At 39.8% G+C, this 25,256-nt stretch overlaps 1 protein-coding gene across 3 annotated transcripts in view; it reads right to left on the reverse strand.

Annotated features, from left to right (window-relative positions):
• Nucleotides 1–5,260: 5,260 nt before the first annotated feature.
• snx5 (sorting nexin 5) overlaps nucleotides 5,261–25,256 on the reverse strand; it is a 52,618-nt gene continuing 32,622 nt past the window's right edge. For all 3 annotated transcript variants that reach the window (XM_048536179.1, XM_059648409.1, XM_048536180.2), the window contains 7 exons: nucleotides 20,982–21,087; nucleotides 20,751–20,826; nucleotides 19,864–19,903; nucleotides 15,043–15,129; nucleotides 10,569–10,728; nucleotides 10,402–10,487; nucleotides 5,261–6,808 (listed from right to left, as the gene is read on the reverse strand). In XM_048536179.1, the coding sequence (XP_048392136.1) occupies nucleotides 6,758–6,808; nucleotides 10,402–10,487; nucleotides 10,569–10,728; nucleotides 15,043–15,129; nucleotides 19,864–19,903; nucleotides 20,751–20,826; nucleotides 20,982–21,087 (606 nt within the window). In that variant the 3' untranslated portion in view covers nucleotides 5,261–6,757. The remainder of the gene's footprint in view (nucleotides 6,809–10,401; nucleotides 10,488–10,568; nucleotides 10,729–15,042; nucleotides 15,130–19,863; nucleotides 19,904–20,750; nucleotides 20,827–20,981; nucleotides 21,088–25,256) is intronic.

Below are 25,256 nucleotides of genomic sequence, written 5' to 3' on the forward strand. Positions count from 1 at the left end.
GCAGATATTTTGGCTATGTCTTAAAAACTGAATGTGTAGGAAAGAAAGAACTGAAGTTTGACAGCTGCAATTCAACTTCTATGAAAGGTACATTTCCCACGATCCCACAAACATGAGCTAATTATCAGGTAAAGTTTTGTTTCAAGGTGTTGGTCAGGGAGAATACTTCAGCTTTATTTTTACTCTTGCAGTGAAACATTTTGGTTTATCATCTTGCAAAGTTTCACAAATTTCTCCTCTAAACAAGTGTTTTATATTATGAGCTGAGTCTGAAAGCTCAAGGTTTGCACCTTGTCCCAGATAATCCCAACCAGTGACAACACACTCTAGCCCCAGATTCAGGATCAAGTGACCAGGCACTGATGTCCAGAGGCAGAGTAGTCCCACCTCAACACATGGATTTTAAACCCATAAAGCCTTCCCACAGTATAGGACTAACCTATAAATTTGATATTAAAAAAGTGGTTATATCATGGAACGGTTATTCACATCATGACTGGACAGTTGATAAAAATCAGACAATGAAGCTTTCCCTGCTTCACAATATTCCCCATTTTGCATCTTCCCCTTCATTTTATGACAATGAGTGTTCAGTCACAAACAACTGCTGCACAGAATCTGGGTACCTTTGCCAGAGATTGCCTAGTTCACGTACAAGGCAAGTGGAAGACCTTGAATTGTTTTACTGACTGATGCCTAGGCGTCTCCAGCCAGCAATTAGCCTCAGTACTGGCAGTGTGCTTGGAAAAATGCTGATTACACTGGAGAAGTCAGTAAGAATTCAATATAAAATGCCCAGCAAGTCAGGAGTGTATTGCATGGAGAAATCACTGCATGCATAAACTTGTTGCTCTCTGCCAACATATTACTATTGCAGACTTCTGTCCTCCTAGCAATTTCCTGTAGATCTCTCAGCACCAATTAAAGGCAGTTGTTAAAGTAAATATATAATCTGCCTTTCCAAAAGTCAGTGAAATTGTGCTGCTGCAACCAATGCTGTTTGAGACTGTGCAATTGCAGTCATTACATACTATATATTGTATTTCATGGAATATTATGCAGCTGTGATCAGCTTACATAAAGCACCTTTGAGTGAGAGGTGCATGAAATGAAAGCTCACTGGATTTGGCCCTGACAGAAGGCTGACCTATGTGAAGACCAAGTAGATTTGACATACATTCTCAGGTGTTTGGTAAAACAAGCAGCCACCTCTTTGAACAGAGATAGTAGGAACTGCCATCTCTTTGAAGCATACAGATTTCTTACACAGTTTGCCAGGATAAATACCAAGATAGCATTAGCCCTTTAAGGTCTTAGAATAGATTTGTAGCCTGGGTTGTGAATGGTTTCTCGCCAAGCTGGTTTGCTGTTTTTCCGCAGATGTTTCATTACCCTGCTGGGTAACATCATCAATGCAGCCTCCGATGAAGCACTGTTGTGTATTCCCACCTGTTATTCAGAGTTTAAATAACAGGCAGGAAAACACAACAGCACTTCATTGGAGGCTGCACTGAGGATGTTACCCAGCAGGATAATGAAACATCTGCGGAAAAACAATGAACTCGCTTAGTGAGCCAACCAGCCACAACAGTATTATCCCTTGCTACAGTATGCAGAACTGGAGTCAACATCTCAGAATAAGGGGCTGGTCTTTTTGTACTGAGATGGAAACATTCCTTCACTCAGTATTGTAAATAAATGGAATTCTGTCCCAGAGTTGTGGATGCTCAGCTCATTGTTTTATTTAAGTGAAATCATTTTTTTTGTATCAAGAGACACGGTGTTGAATGGAAAGTAGAGCTGGCGTCAGCGATGATTACATTGACTGGCAGAAAAAGTTCAAGAGACCATAACGGCACCTGCTGCTCTGGCTTTATTTTAAATCCAAACTTCACTTGAATGTATCAGCATAAACATTGGGTCAGTAAGTTACTCAAATCCCACACTGTCAAAACTGCTTAAAAGTTCAGCTATCTGAAGATGTGCAACACATCTGTTGAAGGCCAATAGGTACCCAGCAACTTGCTGGACTGGAAACCAGGCAATGAAGCAAAATGTTAATTTTCGCTCTCATCCAATATTACTGGTAGTTAGATTCAACAGCCATGCGCCCAGTGGCTAGATTTCTCTCTTCACCTTAGAAGGTTGCAACTTCATCTTTACTGGATTATCAGCACAAATTCCAGTGGGAAACTCTAAGGCAATATATAAGGAATGTGGCACTTTTGGCAGTGCTATCGGTTGATGGAGTCATGAAACTGGAGCACCTTCTGCCTTTACTTTGAGCCTTGATCCACCTGAAAAACAAATTTTCTTAAAAAAAACAAAAACGTGAAATTGGTTGAGGGCCAATCGGATCACTATCATATTGGAATCTTGTGTGCAAATTTTTTGCCATATTTCCTCCTTAGTGACAGTGACCACATTTCCATAAAGTAGTTTATTGGCTGTAAATTGCTTTTAGCTGTCCTGAGATTGGGAAAGCTACTTTAAAGGATTATTGCTGTTTATGTAGTAGAGTACAAAATGAACACTGCATCCAAATTTTTTCAGATTCCTGAAGTGTTTAGGTTAACATTGCAGTGTCTGGTTTCCACTGGCATGAGGAGAGCAGAGTCTGCTGCTTTAACCAGAGTGGTTGTCTGCTATAAATCACACAGAGGGTGACCACTTGCTTTCTGGGTGATATCTGTACACTTCTGGGCAAGGAAATGCTTGAAATCAATAAGTAGAAACGATCACAAAGCAGTTTTGAACCATCTTTACTGGTCAAATTCCTTCCAAAACAGCACAGACATGTCTTCAGGGAGAAAACACTAAATAAGGCAAAATATATCTGTGAATCAGTGCACAATACCAACAAAATGTGTTATCAGATTTGTTAGAAATGTCATCATCTGGAGGGAGAAATCCTACCTGTGCTACAAAACATCACAACCTACTTGCTCTTGCCCCACCGAAATTATCCTCACTTATTGAAACCACTCCCTCTCTTCCCCTTTCCTCCTCCTCTCTCTTCTCTTCCCCCCCCCCCCCCCCCCGCCAACCTCATTGTTCACCAACCGTTTCCATCTCCTTCCCAAAATCCACAAACCTGACTGCTCTGGTCAACCCATTATCTCTGCCTGCTCCTGCCCCAAACTTATCTCCATTTATTAAAAATCTGACCCCACTACTAAGGACATTTTTCCCTCCCCACCCTTGTCTGCTTTCCAGAAGGACTGCTCTCCATGACTCCCTTGTCTGCTCCACACTCCCCACTAGCCCCACCACCTGTGGCACTTTCGCTGCAACCGCAGGAAGTGCTACATCTGCCCCTACACCTCCTATCTCATCCCCATCCCAGGCCCCAAGAAAACCTTCCACATTAAACAGATGCTCACCTGCATATCTGTTAGTGTTATATACTGTATCCGCTGTTCCTGATGTGGCCTCCTCTACATCAGGGAAACCAAACAGAGGTTTGGAGACTGCTTTGTGGGACACCTGTGTGCAGTTCGCAACAAACGACTGCACATCCCAGTCGTGAACCACTCCTTGGGCAACATGTCCATCCTGGGCCTCCTGCAGGGCCACAACGATGGAACCTAAAGGTTGCAGGAACAGCACCTCATATTTCACTTGGGAACCCTGCAGCTCAATGATATCAATTTGGACTTCACAAGCTTCAAAATCTCCCCACCCCCGACCACATCCCAAAACCAGCCCAGATCATCCCTACCTCCCTGACTTGTCCATACTTCCTCCCACCTCAACCCCCACCTTTTACTACCAGCCTTATTCCCATCTCCTTGACTTGTCCATCTTCCCTTGATAGACCAAACCCCATTCTAACACCCTTCCTACACTCACCTTTACCAGCTCCATCCCCACCTCCTTGACCTGTCTGTCTCCTCTCCAGCTATCTGGTCCCTATCCATCTTCCCTCTCCCTCCGCCCTTTCAGAATCCCCTTCCCTTCCTCCAATTCTGAAGGGTCCAGACCTGAAACGTCAACGTTCCTGCTCCCAATGCTGCTTGGCCTGCTGTGTTCATCCAGCTCTACACCTTGTTATCACAACCTACGTGCTACTTGTTTGCTGGTTTCAGTTTCTCCTTTAGGATATGAGCACAGTTCAGAACTGACAATGCAAACTTGACCTAACAAGCTAATCAGAGTCAGAGCCACACAATACAGAAGCAGACCCTTCGGTCCAACGAGTCCATGCCGATCATGTTCCCAAACTAAACTAGTCCCATTTGCCTGCATTTGGTCCATATCCGTCCAGACCTCTCATGTATCTGTCCAAATGTCTTTCGGATGTTGTAACTGTACCTGCATTCTTTCCTCTCACCCTAAAAATATGTCCCCTAGTTATGAAATTCCCCCATCCAAGGGAAAAGACTTTTGTCAGTGCTATCTATGCTCCTCATGATTTTATAAATCTCTATAAGGTCACTCTCAACCTCCTATGCTCCAGTGAAATAAGTCCCAGACTTTTCAGACAATTTTTACATCTCAACCTCTCCATGCCCAACAACATCCTGGTAAATCTTCTCTGAACCCTCTCCAGTTTAATAATATCCTTCATACAATAGGGTGACCAGAATTGCACACAGTTGTCCAAAGAGACGTCACCAATGTCCTGTACAACTCCAACATGACTTCCCAACTCCTGTACCCAAAAGTCTCAGCAATGAAGGCAAGTATGTGCTAAACACCTTTTAACAACTTTTTATGTGTGATATAAATTTCAAGAGAATCATGTACCTGAACACTTAGGTCTTTGTTCTATAAAACTACCTAGGGCTCCAACATTAAATGTTTAAATCCTGTTCTTGTTCATATCACCAAAATGTAATAACTCACATTTTACTAAATTAAACTCACCTGCTATGCTTCAGTCCATGGACCCAATTGATCAAGACCTCCTTGTAATCTTAGATAACCTTCTTCACTGTCCATTTTACCACTAATTTTGGTGTCATCTGCAAACTTGCTACCCATGCCTCCACCACCACAAATAGGTTTGGTGTCTCAAAGAAATGCTGTTGGTTTCAAAAGGACGGCAAAGTACAAGATCAATTCTGAGGGTGCTGTTGGGTTGCTGATGGGTGGGTGAAGAGATGGGGTTATGGGAATGTGGGTGCAATAGAAAAGCAAAGGCTAACCTAAGGAGGAAGGCAGGTGGCAGGACACAAATGATCAATTTGGATAGAATTTTACTCTGGGTACCTCCCACACTGTGACTTGGTTTGGGCTCAAGTTACCACAATGTTAATGCATTATTAGCATTTATTCATATATGCACATACATGGACATCAACAACATAACCAAAAGTGCCCTGAATGTAACAGTCTCAAATTTTAGATTTCACATTGGACTTCCTGTTTTCCATTAATTATTAGGAAATGCAGAAAACAATTCAGATCAATGTAGAACAATGCAAAACAAACTACAAAATCAAGAGCTTTAACAAAAACATTCCATTGTGTCCTTCAAAGCTAACTTCAGGAATGATCAAATATCACACCCTCTGCATCTGGGTTCTTCCCTTCATCGTAGGATAAAATACAGAAAAGACACAGTGTCTTAGCTATTGCCCTCATCTTATTGTTTTAGAAGTGGAATTTCCTTAAGAGCTCATAGCTCGTAATTGACAGCCTCTTAGTTTGCACCCAGCCTCGTATCCTCCCGATGGTTCAAACAAACTGGACTGATGTTAGAAAGGAAAACTAAATGTCGTAATTCCACTTCATCTCTCAACCCAAATTGATAGGAAAAGTAAAGAGTAACAAAGGTCCACTATGCACTTCAAAGCGTCTTTCAACGTGATCTAAAATTTTCAGTCTTTAAAATGAGAAAATCAAACTGGAGTTGACTTTGCTGTAATTGGTGAGAGGAGAGAAATTAAAAATTCATTGGCAGAAGAGAAGCAAACATTCCAAGTTCTCCGCAGTTTGAATCTTTCATCTAAAATATTAAGTACTAACTTCAAGACTGATTTTGAAGTGAGGATAGAGTGATGGGGTGGGATGGGGCAAAATTAACCCTACAAGTGCTAGACAACTAGTACAATCCTAGAATACCATAAGCATTATGGATCATTTGCTTTCTATGGGCATAACTACTCAAATTTCAATCATTTTTTCTTTACAAATTGAACCCAGGAACCAAAAGCATGACTAACATTAACTCCAAGCTTAGTTTTCTTGAGAAAATTAAGATAAATAAAGTTAAATTTAAAGCAAAGAGCTTTGAAATCACGCAATGTCAAAATGGGAAGATTTTAGTCTAGGCTGAAACCAGCAGTGTCCGTTTGGTAATCTTGAACAGACAAATGGAAAATTTGTTAAAACCCTAAACATGATTTAAAGCATTGGCTAAACAACCTGGGTACAAATACAAGTTGAATGCCAATTAGTGTCAAATATTTCTACCAAGTTTAAGCAATGTACATGAACATGAACATATAAAATTTGGTCCAGCTTCAGTCTTGGAAGTCACTGTGAAGTTCTACAATCAGCAGGCACTTGTGTGGAACAACGTTCAGATTTTTTTTTAAGAAAGGTATTACTTTGCGCATTATTCAAGCTTTTAGGAGTTAAACAGCAGCAGAGATACAAACCATAAAGGATTATAGGGGCACGCACAGCCTATTTCACGACAAGAGATATTGCAGCAGAAATGTGCAATGACTTCAGGCTGCAAATTATAAATTCTTTCTTGTGCATCAAATGAGGTCGTTGATTCCTGCCCTCGTCCAGTCAAATGGCACTAATTACTCATCAACGCAGCCAGGCAACTTTGTATCATCTGTACATTGGTCTAAAAGAAACAGAATGCACAAATCTAGGATGACTGTTGAATTCGTCGATCAAAGCTGTTTAAACTACTCCTTTTTAGAAACAGAGTACAAAAAAATAAAGTTATGTAAACTTTCTTGACATCACATTTCAAGGAAGGGTGTCAAGGCATTATAGAGTGCAGAGGATATTTATCATATTTGAGATAAACTAGAGAAGCTGGAATTGTTCTTCACAGAAGATTTAATAGTGGTGCTCAAATTTGAGGGGCTCTGGACAAATAGGAGGAACTGCAGCATGAGGGTCAGTGATCAAAGGGCAGAGATTTAAGATATTTTCAAAGGGAACACAGTCATAGAATCATTATGGTGCAAAGTAAAGCACAATTCATTGAGTCCATGACAAGGAAAATTTATGAGCAAAATATGATGGCATGAAATGTGCACCACAAAAAAGGAAAGAGGAAGTTAATTCAAATTGTAACTTTTTTTAAAAAATGGCTTTAGATAAACACTTGAGAAAGGAAAAATGCGGCAGACTATGTAGAAAGAACAGGGATGTGGAACCAACAGGATTGCACCTTCAAAGAGATGCTGAGATGTTCTTGTTTCTTTTATAAGCAGGAACAGCTTCTCCATTTATACCCAAACAGCCCATTTATGACTTTGTAAACCTTTATCAGATCTCCTTGAAGTACTCTTCTCTCCAAGCAGTCCCAACTTCTTCAATCTATCCTCATAACTGAAGTTCCTTACCCCGGAAGGATTCTGGTAAGTGACTTGTGCACCGTCTCCAATACGTTCATTCTAACGTGTCACCCATAATACTCCAACTAAGGAATGAGAAGTACATTACACAAGTTCAACATCAACTCCTTCCTGTTGTACTCTACGGCCCTTTCGGAATACTCCCCAGCTGCCTGGATAAGTGCAGCTTGACACTACTCGGGACTTGATTGGCATCACATCAATTCACATCTACTCTCTCCACCACTGATGCTCAGCAGCAGCAGTGAACACTAAAATTTGCACTGGAGAAATTCAAAGATCCTTAGACATCACCTTCCAAACATATCACCACTTCCATCTAGGACAACAGCAGATACATGGGAACGTTACCACCCTGAAGTTTTCCTCCGAGTTGCTCATAATATTGGCTTGGAAATAGATCGCCGCTCCCCAACTGTTGTCGAGTTACAGGGACAGGGTGGGGGGGAAAGAGTCTGGGTGGGATGCTCTTCAGAAGGTGAGTGCAGACTGCTTCCACGAGGGAATTTTATTAATAAAGCAGAGTATACTATATTCTTTACTTACTGCTCTCTGTCTGTTATGCCACTTTCAATGATTTGTGCACACGTACACCCAGGTCCTTTTCCTGCCTCTTACCCTTACAATTCTATTGTATTTCAATGCTCCTATCAACATGCATCACCTCACACTTCTCTGCACGAAAACTCATCTGCCACCTATCCAATTTTTCTATGTCCTTCTTGAGCTCTTTATGATCCTCCACAGTTTCCAATTCTCTGAAGTGCAGTCATGCAGGGGACTAGACCATTTCAAAGTTTGCAAATATAGGCCATTAATGTACACCAGGAAAAGAGTCCCAATGTGCCCACAGCACTTCACAACAAGCCTTCATTAACCCAAAAAATGTCCATTGACAATTATTATTTTTTAATCATTCAACCAATTTTGGACTGATCCATTATTTCATGACCTATAAACTTTCCTCAAGTCTGTTAAGTGTTGTTGTTTCAAATGCCTTTTGAAAGCCCACGTACACTACATTAACAATATTCCCTCAAATGAGCCTGTTACTACTTCAAAAACTCCAGCAAGCTGGTTAAACATGGATTCCCCTTTAGCAATCCATGCTGATTTTCTAATCAAACTTTTCTCCCCTCCCCCCCCCAAATAATTTGCAATTCTATAAAGAATATTGTCTCTACAAGGTTCCCTACCACTGCAGATGAACTAACTAGCCTGCAATTGCTGGGCTTATCCTTACAACCTTTCTTGAACAAATCCATAATGTTTGCAATTTTCAAGTCTCCTGATCCCTCCAGAGGACACAAGACAAATATTGTGGCTACTGCCCCGAAATTTCCATTCCCTTCCTTCAGAATCCTTCGATGCATTTCATCCAGACCCAGTGCCTTATCTTCAGCAATCTAAACAACACTTTTGCCCTATCAACTTTAAATCCTTCTAGTAATGCAGTTTCCTCCTGTCACCATCTCTCACTTTGGTGAAGACAGGTGTAAAGTGTTCATTTCATGCCTTAGCTATGCTCTCTGCCTCCAGCCTTAAAACCCATTGCAGGTCCCTAACCAGTTCTCCTTTTATCACCTCTTACTATTTATAATGGCCAAAGACAACTTTGAGACACCTCTATATTTGACTGCTAGTTTTTTTTCCTCAATTCCTCACTGATGCTGCTTCTATTCGCTTTTTCATCCCTCCTCTGAATCTTTGATATTACTCTTGGTTCTCAATTTTATTTCCTAACTGCAACTTGTCATTAGCACATTCATCTCCTCTTTATTTTAATTTCTAGCTCCTTTGTCAACTGGGGAGCTCTGGATTTGGCTTTTCTACCTTTCCCATTTGAGGGAATATACCTTCCCTGTAATTGAGCCATCTCCTCTTCGAAAGTGCATATAATACTACACAAAAAGGTAAAATTCTAAAATAGGTGTGGGAAGGGAAAGACCTATGAATACACGTTCGTAAGTGATTGAAGATGGTATTGAAAAAAAATTGAGTATTGTGCCCAATTCTGCTCAAAGCGCCCTTGGCGAGGGTACAGAAAAGATTTAACAGAAGGAGTCCAGGGATGATAGGCTTTAGTTATCTGGCTAGATTGTAGAATCTAGGGCAATTTTTGCTAGAGAAAGTTGAGAGAAGTTTTGATTACAGGCATTCAAAATCAAAGATTCAGAACAGAGTAGCTACAGAAAAATAGTTCCCATTGATAGAATTCCTGAGAACTAGAAGACTCTGAACTAAGGTGATTTACAAAAATAGTCAAATGGAGGACTTGTTTGTTTTTTTTAAAAAAAATGATGATTTGGAATGCGCTATCTGCACGGGCGATGGAGGTGACACAGTTAAATAAGAATTGGAAAAAAAGAATTTGCAGGCCCGTGGGAAAGGTTGACGAAGTGTCTAGCTGGGCTGCTCTCACAGAAAGCTGGTATGAATTTAATGTGTCAAACAGCAGAAATCAGAGAACAATCCTCAATGCAAAGAGGATATGGGTGCAGAGCCCAAAAGCGTGCTACGGAGATAACAAAAAAAAATTCCAGCATTTATTTGTGACTGGAGGAGCAAAAGGTGTAGTTTCGCTCATGACAATAATGCCACCTGTGGTGATATCATGACAATATTGGTTTCATACTTGCTGCACAAAAAGGAATTTGTCCTTAGCACTCCTTGGTTATACTTAGGAACGTTGCCCTTAACATGCTGTGAATAAACTTGCAAGCACATTGTTTGGATGAGAGAGTAAATCTTAGACGTAAATATTAACAACAGGATGTGGTTAACAGCTGGGTACCTGTACATGCTGGTTAAGCCATAAACAAAGTCAGGCCTGTTGTGGATTACTCACTCTGGCATGTTTCAGTTCCAGCTCAGTCATTTCAATCAAGTTTTTTCGAAATGCTCCTACTCGCCTGGCTCTGAATGCAGTTAGTTCTGAGAACAGGAGAACAAAAAGTTTAATGTCCATCCTTACACTGTGGTGAAGGGCTTCCTAAGACATTTAGGATCTTGTACCTTGCTTTGCAGACTCTGAAAGCTTTTCAAATTTCTGACCGCATAGCTGGTGCTGGAGCTCTGCCTGTTTCACATCTTTACCCTTTATTCGAGCCTTATCCAAGGTTTTGTTGGCATTTTCATAATCAACAAGTGCCCTTGCTCTCCTGTATAGAAGATCCTGATTAACAGAAAAGTTAAACATTAGTATACATTTAAATAAAGTACATCTATTCTAACCGAATGCAGATTTAACAGTCCAAATACAGGTAAAATTAAACTTTATAAACCTCAATTTTACAATGTTGTTTAAACAGAAGGGCAGCAATTCAGCCCCTTGCACTGTTTTGCCATTTAATCAGATCAAGGTTGATCTGTTAATTCTATTTACCTTTATTTGTTTGTTATTCTTCTTACCTTCACTAGGCATGTCTCTTGCAAGATAGAATTCTAAATTTCCACTAACCACTCAAAAGATCCCTCGTAGCCTAGCTCTTAAGTTGTGTCCCTTTGCTCTGGATTCCTTCCATGGAGAAATTAGAAGTCAAATGTGAGAGATATATTCTGTTTTGTTGAAATCTGGGTTTTATGTAAATTACACTAGTTCCTTCAAACACTAGGAAGGGGATTATATCGGAAAACCTTTTACTTAACTTCCTGTTTTGTTACACAATGACTATGTTATGTGGAACTACTAGTACCACTGTTGACTCCACAATTAAATGTCATGCACCACAGAATGTAAATCTTTGCACTAAGGTCAGGATGTCTGATCACTTCATGCTACTGGAGAAATCATAGATTTACTAACATGAAAACTAAACTTTATACTTCATAAACTGCTGGATTTGATTGTTTGAATTTCACAGAAAGGGGTTGGTCTGACCTCAAAGCTTTAACAGGAATGTTATAAATTTTAACTAAATTATAATTTTTAAAGCTCTCAAATTGTACATGGCAAGCTCCAATAAACAGAAATGGGATAATGGGCAGATAACTTGCTACAGTGATTTGTGTTAAGGATAAAATATTGACTGGGACACAGGGGAAAATTAGCTTCATCTACAAAATGGGACTTTCACATCCACCTGTGAAGTCATCTCTGCCAAAAGACAGCATCTCTTGTCAATGGAACATTAAAGTTCAAATCTAGATTGTGTATTTAAATTTCTAAAGGGGTTTTGAATCCATGTATTCTAATTGTAATCTTTAAGAGGATCGAGTGCAAGTGGCTAAGCTATAGTTGACAAAGCAGCCCATTTTTGGAGGGCACTTTCCAGTATTTAATCTTGGAACACATGGCAACTCTGAGAACATTCAGCCCTCTTAAGCTGCGCCAAAACCAAACCTGAGAACTACCCACTGGCTGAAAATCATTAACAGTATTGTTGAAGAAATACTGTGCAACAATGAATGTGACTAAAACTTGTAAAGGTACCTTCTACTGTTCCTAAACTTGATGCAATTCTCCCAAACTAGACATGAGGGCAATACTGCAGTGTTAAAGTTATTAGGAACTTTGGCACAGCAAACCAGCCCAAGAAAAGATAATCCAAAACAAGAAAACAAAGGACTTTGTCCAAGTATCTGAATTTAGAAGAGAAATTAAGATTTTTTAACAACTTGATATCTTTCCAAATACAGCAAACTGTGATTGAAATACACTATTGGCAAGTGTAGTGGAAACAGATTGAACTCTAAAGGGAAATGGATTAAAACTTGAAAGTGAAATTTTTAAACAGGGTGACAGGCAGAGACTAGACGATTAGAACTAATTGGATAGCTCTTATCAAAAAAAAAACTTAGGACACAAAATTGAAGATGATCTCCCATTCTAATGCTGTGAGATTCAGATGAACATGGGAATTAGGAGAAGGAATGGGACCAAATGTCTCCAAGCTTGCTCCACCATTCAAGCTGATCTGTGACCTCAACTCTACTTTCCTACCGATACACCAATACTCTTAGTCCTGACTAGTAAGGAAGTCAATTTACCTCAGTGCTAAAAATATTCAATTGCCCTGCTTACGCCACTCTGAAGAAGTGTGTTCCAAAGACTCCCAACCCTCAAAAAAAAAAATTCTCATCTGACTTAAATGGAAGAACCCTTATTTTTAAAACTATATCCACTAGTTCTAAGTCTCCCCCTCAAGGAACATCATGTCAGCCTTCACCCTGCCAAGTCCACTCAAAACCATTTTTTGTTTCAATAAAGCCACTTCTCATTTTCTAACATCTAAATGGATACAGACCCAAACCCTAATAAGACAACCTTGTCATCCCAGGAATAAGGTCAGTGATGCTTTGCTGAACTGATTTTAACACAATTACGTACTTTCGTAAAGACAGAGACCAAAACTGAACACAGTACTCCAGCTATAGTCTCACCAATGCCCACCTGAACTGTAGCAAAACATTCCCACTTTTATATTCCATTATATGGAAAACAAATGTCCCATTTGCCTTCTGATTCATTGTTGTACCTGCCTATTAAATTTTTGTGATTCATGTGCTGAACCACACAGATCCCCGTGCCTAGAGAGTTCTGCAATTGCTACGCATTTAAGTAACTTGCTGCTTTTTAATTTGTTTTACCAAAAATCACTAAGTTCAGATTTTACTCCACCTACTAGGTTTTTGCCCACTCTCAGGCTATATCTCATTGCAGATTACTTTTATACACTTCACAACTTAACTTCCTACCTATCCTTGTATCACAACAAAATTTATCTAAGGGTACAGACTTTAAATAGCCAAGTTTCCAGCACCCCCTTATCATATCTTTCCAAACTGAAAATGGCTCATTGATGCCTATTGTTTGCACTTATTAGCTAACTAATCCTCTATTCATGCTAAGACATTACCCACTAGGAGGATGCTTCAATAAGCAAGAAATGACTGTTTTGTGACTACATTTATGTAGCACCACAACAAGATTGAATGAATTTGCTACTAAAAGATGACCAGAAGCTGAGTTCTTCAGAATTGGGTTAACATGTGTTTAACAGGAAGACACCAATGCACTGCAGGTTATATTACAATGCACAATTTACATACTAAAAACAAATCGATCTTTGTCTGGCAGTCAGCATCTAAAGTGTCACAGAGATAGTAGGAACTGCCGACGCTGGAGAATCTGAGATAACACGGTATGAAGCTGGATGCACACAATGGGCCAAGCAGCTTCACGCTGTTATCTCAGCATCTAAAGCATGAACACTCTAGGCTATTATTCCTAGTAGGTGGCCATTATTATATTGCCAAAACAATACATCCCTGCTACAAAAGATACAAAATCATATATGAAACAGTGCTTCTGTGTCTAAATAACACAAGTAGTGTCTGTTCTGATCAAGTTCATTTGAAAGTTGGCTTGTTGAAAAGAAAAATCACATGGATCTAAAAATAGGTGTTATTGGAGAATTTACTAATTAATAGCTTAGATTTGGAGCCAAAAAGATGTTATAGTAGTATGTAAATGAACCAAGCAGAACAGATTTTATTGCACACAGTAATCCACAAGTGTTAAGGCCTAGGAAGATACCTTTGATCCAGCACACAGAAATCTTGCAGAATTCTACATATCAACATCTTGAGGATGCAGTCAATAAACCACTAAAATCCAAATTTTGTGTTGCAGAATTGAATGAAAATTGCTCTATTTATGCAATAAGAAACTAAGTTGAAATGTTAGGAACAGATAAAATGTTTCTACACCAGAATAAAAATTCAGGAGGTTTCACTAGAATTATACAAGTCAGTAGTCAGACCACAGCTGGAATACTGTGAACAATTTTAGTCCTATCATCTAAGGAACAACATAACGGTATCAGTAGCACTCCAAGGATGGTTCACTAGGCTGATCCTGGGGATGGAGAGACTGTCTTTTGAGGACAGGTTGAGTAGGTTAGGTCATTTGTCTGGTTGGGGGTGGGGGTGCTAATCTCAGTGTAAGGAATTGTCCATTTATGTCAAATAAAGAAGAATTTCTTCTGAGAGTAGTTAATCTGTAAAGTTCTTTGCCGCAGAAGGCAGATAAATCTGGGTTAAGTATATTCAAGGCAGAGTTTTACCGATTTTAAAAATCAGTAAGGGTATCAGGGGTTTTGGGGAGAAAGGCAGGAAAGTGGAGTTCAGCATAGTTAGATCAAAGACTACCTCTGCTCCTCACTCTTGGGTCAAAGCACCAGGATGAGTTATTGAACTTATTCTTATTCATTCCAATCACGATCAAGTGATGTAATTTGAAAATTGCAACAGGATGATCTTAGCCAAAAACTAAAAAAAAACATAATTACAGGGAAATGTATATGGTAAGATAAACAGCATTCCTAATTCACATTTACTGTAACAGAAAGCAAAATCACAGCATCATTATGTAAGTGCCATAATAATATCAGTAAAATATTAGAAACAAATCCTGAAGTCTAGGATGGCTTCCAGGATTACAAATCTAGAGGCAATGTTGAAAAGTAATATGCCTTAATTATATTACCTTTGCTGCCTGTATGTCTCTCATATAATATTTTAACAATTCTGTCATCTTCAAGTCTTCATCACTTGACACTCTTCCTTCTACTTTCTGTCAAATGGTGGATATGGTGGAAAGAGAAAAACAAACAAATCAGTAAAACAGGAACTGATTTGTTAATAAGCCAGTTTAAGCATCAGGCCAATTCAAGCCAGAAATTTAAACATCCAATGTAAAGTTCAAGCTTCATTGCCCATCAAAAGAGGAAGTGGTAATAAATGTTCAGTAATAAGTTATTACTATGGTTAAGAGTTATTTAGCAGGTGCAGGAGGAGAAACAGAACATGTAATTAGATCACTGTCTGAAGAGCTGATTAAAGATCACCCCATGTATCATTAGTATAGTGTGGATGAAATTAGCGCTTCTCTTTTTTGTTGTGAGTAGTCAATTTGTTGCCTTACGCGGTTGTAAACCTTCAAAAGGATGAGTGACTGCATTGCGTACTAATGGACACACTGCAGCAATTCACCAAGATATTCACTGATCCCTCAAATGCACGTACTATATCTAGAACAAAAGCAGATGCATGGTACCACCTCCAATTTCATACACAATCTGAATAGAACATATCAATAAAAGAGTGGCAAGTACAAAGTTCTAAGATTCCTCCCTAACTGCTTGAGAACCACAGACAGCAGCACGTTTAAGTCATCCATCATCTTTTCTTGGGCAACTACATTTGGGTAATACACGCTGACTGGGTCAGTGACGCACACAAATAGTTTTAATTGCAGTTTCCATTGCAAATAATTTATTTTAGAGGTTTGAACTAGAGGACTGAATGGCATCAATACCAGATCTGGCGAGTTTGACAGGCTTGTAAGTGATGGAGAACACTGAGATAACGTCCAATTATTTCAGTCTTGATTTCAAACTGCTTGAAGGTTTTACCATTGTACACACCCACCATGCTGCCATCATCTCTGGAAGGATAAGCAAATCCTGAAGGCGAGACTTCATCGACAACCTCTAGTTTCTCCACTGGTGGAGCTTATTTGGTGTTGCACAGCTTTTTCAGGAGATACTATTTTTTGAGGGGCAGGCCTCTGCAGACCAATACAATTAACTGCATCAGTTGCTCATGAAACTGATCCAGGTCAACACATCCAGGGAGTAAAATTTCCTGAAAGTCCTCTCTTCAGTTCTACTTGGTCAGCCATTTGCACTCAGTCTTCTGGATGTCAAAACTGTTATAAATTCACCAACTAGCTAAAACTGGCAACTAATTTGGTATTCTGGGTATAAATCCTGACCCAAATAGGCAGTTTAGCACCTAAATGGTGTTGCACTTGGTCTATTGCAACATCTGGAACAGAAACAGAAGAATCATGAATGAACTTCCTCACACTCCTGGTACAAGGATTAACTCTACCTCTACTGCCCGACTTTGCTCAGTACACCATTCTTCAGTAGCTAAATGCCAAAAACAAAACTGTTGCTACTAGAAATAAATGGGTTTTCACATGTAGAGCATTTAAATTGGGACTTTTAATTACAATGCATGTGGTAAGGAGAAACACCACAATGGCATACACTAGGTAGCAAGGGAGTAGGGTGTGCCTTATTGAAATTTTGATTTTGGCTTTTGCTTAAGTTAAGAGTCAGATTATGGGCAGTAGCAAATTAAAAAGAAATGGAAGTTTTACCAAGGAATAATTTGTTGTTTGATAATTTGTAAACATCCATGAACACCTCACTGTATAGAAACTGGGGGGAGGGGGGACACAAAAGTGGCTACTCATCCCATCACGCCTGTTCCAGCATTCATTTAGATCATGGCATTTCAGGTTCACTACTTCATTCATATACTTTTGCTCCTTATCCCTTATAATACTTAGTGAACAACCAAAAACCCTTCAGTCAAGACAATTTAAATTAGAACATTTCACAGTCTTCCAACAGTGAAGAACTAGGCATTTATCCTTTTTCCATTGCATTTCCCAGTCTCACTCCTCACCAGCCTATTTCTAACATGTATATTGTGCCATATGCTGGAATCCTGCATTTAACAGTCATTTTCTGAGTATCAAGATAACAGATAACTAGATAGAAGAACACAGAGGCCGAGCAGCATCAGAGGAGCAGGTAGGCTGACGTTTTGGACCTAGACCCTCCTTCAGAAAATTCTGAAGGGTCTTGGCCCGAAGCATCAGCCTTCCTGCTCCTCTGATGCTGCTTGGCCTGCTGTGTTCATCCAGCTTGACCCCTCATTATCTCTGATTCTCCTGCATCTGCAGTTCCTACTATCTCCAAGTAGGAAGATATTCACTGTATTGCCAGAGGTATGGGCCAAGAGCTGGAAAATGGGATTGGTGTCATCAGATCTTTGTTGACCAGAGCAGATATGATGGCCAACTGGTTTCCTTCTAAAAGTGGGCAAGACATGTCTTCAGAGCAAGTGAAGTTTCACACTGTCTTCCTTGTCTCTTCCCAATAGCTTTGCATATTCTTCGGTTTTCCCTTCGATCACATTCAGGGAACGAAGTTTTGACTTTAAAAATACGAGTACAACAGACAGAGAAAGAGCATCTAGGCCTTCCCTATTCATTGAGACTCCTGAAGCACCATATTAGCCCACTAGCCAGTTGAAGATAAAGCGATCTCCTGGGAAAGGCAAAACAGACAGACAACAGCCCAAACATAAATAGGCAAAAACCTTGGGAGATGGAGATCAAGTCCAGGAAACTCAATAACCATGGTTATTTTTCCTGCAAATGTTCCATCCTTTTTTTTTTGAATGGATTTTAAAAAGCTACTACAGTAGTTCAAAAACATCAATGCCCTTCCAACATTCTCATTGCATCTTCTGACTTATCATAACTCATTAATTTGGTTTTTGTCCTTCACAAACCATTTCTTGTTAACGGCTCTTCAACTTAGAAAGTGAAAGATGACAAGGAAATTAGCAGTAATTAACTCTTGCTATCTCTGAGGATTATACTAACTCCAATCTTACAGCAACAGCTTATTGACTGAGGATGTGACTAAACAACCAGAGAACTAAATCTCTTAAGTGATATGTTTTCTTTGGCTGATTTAAGATTGCCCAGTTAACAGAATCAAAAAATTCAGAATTCCTACAGTGTGGAAGCAGGCCTTTCAGCCCATCAAGTTCACACTGACCCTCTGAAGAGCACCTTCAGAGCCACCCCCACTACGCTATCCCTGTAATCCAGCACTTCCCATGGCTAATTCACCTAGCCTGCACATGTCTACATACATCGGACAACTTAGCATGACCAATCCACCTAACCCTCACACCTTTGGATTGTGGGGCTAAAGCAGAGCACCCAGACAAAAACCATGCAGGGAGGAGGAAAATTTTCAAACTCCACACAGTCACCCAAGGGTGGAAGTGAACCCGGATCTCTGGCAATGAAGTAGGGGTTTTCCAACGATGTCAATACTTGTGAAAATTCAGATTAATACAAATTCAAGTTTGAGAGCCTTTTTTTGAGTAACATTGTTGTTCAAAACTAAATGTCTCCACACCTTCTCCCTCACCCCCATCCCAGGCCCCAAGAAGACTTTCCACATCAAGCAGAGGTTCACCTGCACATCTGCCAATGTGGTATACTGCATCTGCTTGTACCCATTATGGCTTCCTCTACATCGGGGAAAACAAGCGCCGGCTTGGGGACTGCTTTGCAGAACACCTATGCTCAGTTTGCAGTAAACAACTGCACCTCCCAGTCGTGAACCATTTCAACTCCCCCTCCCATTCCTTCGACAACATATCCATCCTGGGCCTCCTGCAGTGCCACAACGATGCCAACTGAAGGTTGGAGGAACAGCACCTCATATTCCGCTTGGGAAGCCTGCGGCCCAATGGTATCAACGCGAATTTCACAAGCTTCAAAATCTCCCCGCCCAAGTGCATCCCAAAACCAGCCCAGCTCGTCCCCGCCTCCCTAACTTGTTCTTCCTTTCGCCTATCCCCTCCTCCCACCTCAAGCCACACCTCCGTTTCCTACCTACTAACCTCATCCTGGCCCCATGACCTGTCCATCCTCCCCAGACTGACCTATCCCCTCCCTACCTCCCCACCTACACTCACCTCTACTGGCTCCATCCCCACCCCTTTAAATTGCCTGTCTCCTCTCCACCTATCTTCTCCTCTGTCCATCTTCGATCCACCTCCCCACCTGTCCCTATTTATTTCAGAACCCTCTCCCCCACCCCCTTTTCTGAAGAAGGGTCTAGGGCCGAAACGTCAGCTTTTGTGCTCCTAAGATGCTGCTTGGCCTGCTGTGTTCATCCAGCTTCACACTTTATTATCTCGGATTCTCCGGCATCTGCAGTTCCCATTATCTCTGATACAACTAACTGGAAGGAGTTACTTCATCTGAAGTTAATATTCAAACAAACAGTCATCTGCTCATCGGGTTACATAAAGGTGAGATCCCAAAGTACCATCCACTACATTATAATGATTGGCAGCAATTCCTACAAAATAAGCTATGGCAAGAAACCAATTTAATAAATCTAACATTTGTGGCTGACTGATTGCGTTAGTCAAGAGTATCAGAGATACGGAACGAAGACAGGTAAAATGGAGGGGAGTTACAACTCTTATGGAGTATGCTGGAGGGGCCAAATGGACTACACCTTCCAAATCAAAATGCAATCGGATAGATCACTCATGAGTTAACCGAACGTGGAACAGATTCACCTTTTCCTTAAGCAAGAAAGACCACAAAAGAGCAGCAAATTTCTATTAATAACGTGTTTTTTAAAAACTTAGCGAATTTAAGTTATTACTTGCAATTATAATCCAGACTTACCCTGAGCTTTTCAAACAGCTCTGAAAGTTTTATGTAGTAGCTAGAAAGAGAAATCAGATATTCATAAAGAGCTAATCATATTGCCCACATTATTTTAATAACAATTTTGCTTGATACAAAAGGTTGACATAGTAATGAACATATAAATTAAAGACAAAAACATTCCACTTCTAATTTAGACCTGCTCTATGCCACACACATCAGAGAAACAACTTCTGAGCCTCAATCCCTGCTGTCTAATTATTATGCATAATTTTTGGTGGTATAGATTCATTTGGCTGAAGGACCTCTTCTGTGCTGTATAGCACGAACCTTCCAGCACACTCGCACCTTCACATTCGGACACATTTTAAAACTTTGCTCACTCTCTCAAATCAGGTCATCAAGAATCTAAAGCTCCAGTATATGTCTCGTTACTGTTGAGGCATTTTTAAAGTGTAAGTTTAGGAAAATTCCAATCTGCTTGATTGATTGGAACATCCATATCTTTCACCATCAGCTATGTGTATTGTCCACAGGAAACACCACAACAATTGAGACAACACACTCTACGCACCTCAAAACAACCGAACAGGGCAAGCAAAGCAGTTGCATGATAAGACAATCACCAATTCTGGAAAGCCACACACTATACATTACATTGTTTCAGCATCTCTAGATCAAAATCCAAGAACATTCTACTGAATAGGATTGTTGGAGTGCCTTCACCACACAGGCTGCAATGATTCAAGGCAGAAGATTATCTCACCAACACCAAGTACATATTGTTGGTCCAGGGCGCCTAAAATGTTTCTTTTTAAAAATGAATCTGTGGGTGTTTGCAATGATGGTACATGACTTAACAGGTTCAACTAGGACATGGTTATGTGGAAGAGGAAAGGACTTACTTGTTCAGTGGAGCTTTATTATCTATCGCAAGTTCATTCAAGGAAGAGGATAAATTAAGGTAATCATCAGAAACATCTGGAGAAAGAGACAGTTCCCATCAAAATAAATAGGGTTGGCAGTCAACTCAATTTATTCTAACCTGTCTTTTTTGTTTTTAAGAAAAAATTGCATAAGAGCTATTAATTCTTTACAAAAGCTAGTGAAACATAAACAGGCACACTGCTACATACTTTTGTGGACTTTTGTCATTTTTTCTGCCTTTACTGCTGAGTCTTTAATTTTCATGCCATATTCTACAAGAAAGGTCTTCTCATGTTCAAAGAACTCATCAGCATCCTGCACAAGGAAAAGAAAAGTTACTACTTGTTTACATGCATGGTACAGTACAAAAGTAGTCCACTCACCCAACTGGATCAGTTTTGGGCTCAATACAAGTCTCCTCTCACCTCATTACATCCAATACTATTGCCATCTCTTGTTTTTCTTATTTCCATCTTAAATGCATTCAGGCTATGCTCAACTACTTGAGAGGTAACAAGTTCCACATTTGAGCCACTCTGAATTCCTCCTTGGATTTTTGATCATATTATAAATTATGACCTCAGTGCTCCCAAGCATAAAAATTGGAACAAGCCCATTCAAGTGTGACGTCAAGATGTTCTACAAAACAGCTAACAGGAATCTTGAAATCCCACCCCAAAGACACCCCAACCCTTTAGAAGCTGAAGGCTAAAAATCAATTATACATTTCAGAATGAAACGAGATTGATTATTTGTTATGCAAGATTATCAAGCAGTATGGAACCAAGGTGGGTAAATTGAAGATAAGTTCCAGATTTACCATGATTAAAATTGAATCATAGGACATTCTGCTTTTTCATGAATGTTCTATGCCCATTTCTATGGCCCACATCCAAACTAGTCTCTAACAGAACTCCTCTCTTGAAGTAACCTTGACTACAGACACTAAAATTCCAAGCTTACCTGGGGAAACCTGGCTTTGTTGAAAATTTTTTTTTAAAAAAAGCATGCAATGATGCCCAGTTTCAGACAGCTCTGGCACAGTCAAATTGTCAGACTACAGTGAAATAGTGCTCAAACTAAAACATTGCATAGCATTTACCAGCACAGAAACAGGACATTTGGCTCATGGGATCTGTTGGCATTAACCTGCCTTATTCAAGTTTTTGCTTGTCTCTCTTAACTTTGCCTGCACATTTAACATGAAGTTAGGTAAAGAGAAAAAAGGGAGAAGGAAATAGGAGCAGAGATTAAGGTTAGATGAAAAGGAATGGGAAAAGGCTTGCGAAGCGAAGTTGGTTTGTTCTGGTGCTGCAGATACTTTGCAACGATTTAATTTAGTACAGAAGCCGAGGGCTAACCTGATAGTAGTAGTGAGAGGCATGAGTAGGATGGATTATCAGAGTCTTGTTCCCAGAAAATGTCAAATAGGAGGGGGCATACATTTAACCTGAGAAGAGAAAAGTGTTTTTAAAAAGGAGATGTGCAATGCTAATCTTCTTTTAAAAAAAAATCAAAGGGTGGTAGGTTTCTGGGAAGTGTTGATAGGGGAGGCAGTAGAGGCATTTAGACAGGCACAGGAACAGGAACAGGCAGTGAATAAAGGGATACAGACTACATTCAGACAGATAGAATTTGTTGAGAATGGCATCATGGTTGGCATAGACATTATGGGCTGAAAGGCCTGTTCTTGTGTTATTCTGTTCTATGTTCTAAACAATTTTATTCTTTTCTCTTGGAGTGCTTATCTAATTTGCCCTTAAAATGTATCTTTATTAGAATGTTTTAAAACTAAACTGTTCAGACATGTTATGACATAACCTCTGGAGCAGGTGGGACTTGAACTTTACCCTCGGGCCCAGGAGGTAGGGTCACTATCACTCAAGGACCCTTATAAATGTAGGGTGATTTGAAACATCCATAGCCGAGTTAAAGGGACTTGCATGCTTCTATTTTACCATTCTGCTGGCAGCTATGCCATCAGTCTAACGCACACTCGTGTCTAATTAGACTTTGTCACTTGCCAGGTAAGGAAAGTTCTCTCAAATTACCCACTGCATTTTTTGTTTTCACTATAGAGGTGTCACCTATTCGTGGTTTCCACACAAGTGCCAACATCTCCTTACATCTAGCCTTTCAAATAGCTTCACAATATTCAAGACCGTTTAAGCCAACCCTCAGCCTTTCCTGTTTTAAAAAAGGAACTCCTAAGCAATCCAACCTTTCTTGCCAAGTCTAATCTCTTAGTTCTGGTACCATATTTGAGGATTTTACTTGCACCTTATCTAGTGTCTCAATATCCTTTTCAAAAAAAAAAATCGAGACCAGAACCGTGCGCAGTACTCCAAAAGTAGTTAATCCAAGGTACGTTACAAATTCAACATTAACTTCTCTGGTTTCACCTGTCATTCTACAAAGCAGCTCTAGCACTTCATTTGATTTTAGTTGTGGCCTTATTAAGGTGTTATTACATTGGGATTAATGTATTTGTATACATAGCTCTGATTCTTTAATCCCACTTTGATTCTTATTTTCCAAGGATTTTGTGACTTTATTCCATTCAAATGCAAATTCTCACTTGTCTATATTAAAATGACTTTTCCAATTACACACCCAACTCTACACGTTAAACATCTCGCATTCCACAATCTTCCACAGTATTAACTACAGTCACCGCCAAGCTTAGTCTCAGCTGCAAATTTTGAAAGTGTACTTCCAATTCAAGTTAAAATCATTTATGTAGCTTGTGATCCAGCAACATATTCAGCATTGATCTGCATGGAATGGACTTCTACCTTTTGACAGTGTGAATACCCAACTTATTGCCTAATTTGTTTTCTGTAGCCAGGCTGCTGGCCATTTTGCCATGATTGCACATGTTCGACCTTAAGATGAAGGTCCAGTGCGGTCCACGGAACTGGGTCTAAATGCTGTAGCCATCTTCTCGTGTCAGAGATGACACCCTTTAAAAATCTACACAACTTCACCTACTACAGTTCTCTGAACCATTCTTCCAATATGACTGCACTTACTGTAGATGCTCAAGTAATGATTAATTGCACGTAAAAGTCAACCCAAACTTTTGGCAAGGAATTTTAAAACATACATACATACCCAGTGATAAATCAACCCCTGAATTTAGACTAACTTAGGTTGATGTCTGACAGTAAATGCACAGAGTAAAGTCTAGCATGTGGCCAAAGCTGGAAGATTAGACTGCAGAATACATCAGAGAAAATGGCCAGAATGAACAGTTTCTTGAGAATCTATTAGAATCCTGATACTAAAGGTTAGATACTGCAGATTTGAAATCCAGTCTTTATGTACCAGGTCTAAAAAAGCTGAAACAAATTTGTACTGTGACAGGAGACCAGAATTGCACAAGGAACATGGATAAGAATTGAAAATATTCACATCAGCCAAAACAGCAAGCAATAGATCACAAAATAGTGCTACTGCATTGATTTTAACTGGTAGCTTAACTAGCTTTCTTCAATCATTGGAAGTCTCTCAAACGATGGGGGAAGATGACAACAGTGGTCATATCACTGGACTAGTAAACAAGAACCCAAATTAATGCTCTGGGTTCTAAAGAGTCACAACAGACTCAAATGTTTATGTTTCTCTCCCAACAGATCCTACCAGACCTGCTCAGTTTCTCCAACACTGCTCTTATTTAAAGCCACGGGAACACAAGTCCAAATCCCACATTGACAGCTCGTTGTTAAATTTAAATTCAAATTAATGCAGATCTGAAATTGAAAGCTAGTTTCAATGACAGAAGCCATGAAACCATAATCAACGGACCCAAAAGCCCAGATGGTTGACTATCACTTTAGAGAAGGAAATGTTCCATCTGGTTGGCCAGGCCCACATGAGACTCCACAGTCACAGCTGTGTGGCTTACTTGATTGTCCTCCAAAATGGACTAGCATTGGACTCAGTTCAAGGAAATTAGGGATGGGCAACAAACACCGGCCTTGCATACATCCCACTAATGTAAGAGAAGCTCAAGAATAGCACGGGTATGAAGTTGAATGGCTGGACGATTGTTCACAGGGTGGGGATATGGGTTCTGGCCAACCTGGGATGAAATTGGAATGCAGATTATCAAATCATTCAAGAAATGTAGAGAACAACAAATGTGATTGATTAATACAGAAGATAATCACTCGTGAAATGATACGAGCAATGACAACATGATTGATGACAATGATGGCCTTTATAATGATGCATTCAAGACGCAGATTGCAATGTGTTATTTGGCTCTGAAGGCAAAGAGGAGGCTGATTTTTGGTTGAGTGTATGTTTTGCTGCTAAGCAGTATTGTTTTCTGGACTATGGAGTAAAGTGTGAAAACGTTGAAATTTAGAAATGGTACATCTTTGATGGATCTGACAAGTTTGATTAATTTAATTATACAGGAGTTATGCTCATGTCCAGATAGTATTATTTATAATAATAAATATATTTGGGATTTCTTC

This window comes from Stegostoma tigrinum, chromosome 9, assembly GCF_030684315.1.
Source record: "Stegostoma tigrinum isolate sSteTig4 chromosome 9, sSteTig4.hap1, whole genome shotgun sequence".
Classification (NCBI taxonomy): domain Eukaryota; kingdom Metazoa; phylum Chordata; class Chondrichthyes; order Orectolobiformes; family Stegostomatidae; genus Stegostoma; species Stegostoma tigrinum.